Raw genomic sequence first — 1,981 nt, forward strand, 5'->3', positions numbered from 1 at the left:
CAAATTATCAGTTGCGATTTTGCTCTATCCGATAGCCGTCTTCCGCAACACCTATCTCTTCAACACAGCAGCTTAAGACGGTGATGACTTATGAAGAAGATGATACCCATCAACAATGAGATGAAGAGGATCCGAGGTTCCTCTCGCGCAAATAGGGATTTTTCTCAACCTTTGATAATAAAACTTTAGGCTGAATTCTTGCAGCTGACATGATCCATCCGATCCAATCTTCTCACATCCATGCTTCAATACTCAACTTTAATTTAGTAGTTTTTTCCCTAATCCCACCCATTTATGACCGTAGAATCCAGTACCCACAGTAGTAATCAACCGAAACTTAAGTACCTATAACCACCTCACTCCCCCCCCCCCCCAACAAAAAAAAAGACCCAACAAAGAGGGAGACAATTTGAAGAACAACAGTCTAGTTTGCTAGATCAGAGAAGTGATTGAGGATCCAATGGTTGCTGGGTAATGCCAAGCACCGACGTCTGCGTGCTCCAATAAACCGCTGGATCAGATAAACCGATTTGATCGAGCTGATTCTGGCATGGAATATCCCATTCCATTCTCCTTTGCGCTTCTTCAACTTTGATATTTTTCATGGTTAGCCCATTTTCAGTGTTACCTGTCATTTGGGGGTCTTGAAAAGGTGCTAAGGCTTGCATTTGGTTAGGCAGCTGAGTACTTTTAACACCACCGTTCATGAACTTGTGCTGGTAAAGAGTAGAAGCTAACAAAGAAGCAATGGTGGGTGTGTTGGTGGTGGTGGTAGAAGATGAGGATCCATGGATATTAGAGTAGCTTGAAAGTAGTGGATTTGAAGTCGCCACTTCCTGGATTTGGTTTCTCGGGTTAGTGTTAAAAACATTTCGATAATCACTGCCCCCAGTATCCCTAGACACTATTCCAGAGGAAAACCCTAATCCCAGAGCATTTAAATCGGGCTGGAGATAATAGCCTGTTACGTTTTCCACACCTGAAACTCTCGAATTGAACCGAGGAAAGGGAAGATTGATATCAGATGGGGAATTAACTAGCCCATAAAACAAAGGGTTAATATGATGAGCTGAGGTCGAAGAGACATCGATTTGAGGTTGAGATACTGGAGTGTTAGTATTTGCACCAAAAGTTGGAGAAGCTCCATCAATGGCTGAAGCCGCTGGTCTCTTCAGACGCTTGTTCTTCCTACATCCACCTCCCACTGGAACATTCCTTACAGTGCCACCCCGAGTCCAATAACGCTTACAAGCCTTGCAGAAGTGTCTTGGCTGTGATAAACTGTAGTTATTGTAGTAGCAGAACTTGGTGTTTGATGAATCACAACGAGGGCACTTTAGGGCTTGCTGCTGCTGCTGTTGTTGTTCTTTGTTCGGTTTCTCCATAAGCCTAGCTGTTGACTCCCTCAAGTCTTTCTCATCTATATGCTTCTGCAACCAAAGTGATGCATGGCCCAAAAAGAAAGGGAAAGAAATGAAAAGAGGGAAAAAGAGAGAGTTAAACGAGTGTTCTTATGGTAAAATAACAACACTACATAGATATTCTGTTCCAAAAGCAAAACAACAAAAATAGGACCATTGTTTTGTCGAATAATTACTTGAGAGAAAAAGTAGTGAAAACTAAACCTGTGGCCATTCATTGTTAGCAGTTGAAGAGACGATAATCATCTTCTCTCAGCTACTCAACATTTTCTTCTATCAAAGGAATCGTTGAAAACAAAGAGCAGGCGGCGACGCAAGTCCTTGTTGGTGGGATTCAGGTATTCCCTATGACTGAAAGAGTATCTCATCTGTGTTATGAACATCTGTTTTAGTTCATCTGATTTGATTTGTTAATTCTAAGGTGATAGATCTGGTCTTAACTGATAAATTAAATAAAATCTGAGATTAAAAAATGGGACAGAGAATATATGTATGTATGGAAGATAAATATTCAAAATCCAAGAAGACGACACAGAGGTAAAGCGGCAGAAGAGATGAAT

At 41.3% G+C, this 1,981-nt stretch overlaps 1 protein-coding gene across 1 annotated transcript; it reads right to left on the bottom strand.

The window, feature by feature from the left end:
* Window positions 1-273: 273 nt before the first annotated feature.
* Window positions 274-1,737, bottom strand: LOC120121817 (dof zinc finger protein DOF1.4-like). Its single transcript, XM_039141115.1, has 2 exons — window positions 1,626-1,737; window positions 274-1,430 (listed from the first exon to the last, which is right to left on the bottom strand). The coding sequence occupies exons 1-2, from the start codon at window positions 1,665-1,667 to the stop codon at window positions 438-440; spliced, it is 1,035 nt and encodes a 344-aa protein (XP_038997046.1). The 5' UTR covers window positions 1,668-1,737; the 3' UTR covers window positions 274-437.
* Between the last annotated feature and the right edge of the window lie 244 nt (window positions 1,738-1,981).

Source organism: Hibiscus syriacus, unplaced genomic scaffold, assembly GCF_006381635.1.
Source record: "Hibiscus syriacus cultivar Baekdansim isolate YM2019G1 unplaced genomic scaffold, ASM638163v2 tig00110383_pilon, whole genome shotgun sequence".
In the NCBI taxonomy this organism is placed as follows: domain Eukaryota; kingdom Viridiplantae; phylum Streptophyta; class Magnoliopsida; order Malvales; family Malvaceae; genus Hibiscus; species Hibiscus syriacus.

Excerpts from the sequence above, each read along its gene's own strand:
- LOC120121817 (XM_039141115.1), bottom strand. The coding sequence starts at position 1,667 with ATGATTATCGTCTCTTCAACTGCTAACAATGAATGGCCACAG. Across the intron at positions 1,431-1,625 it reads CTAACAATGAATGGCCACAG|AAGCATATAGATGAGAAAGA; the intron begins GTTTAGTTTTCA and ends CTTTGGTTGCAG.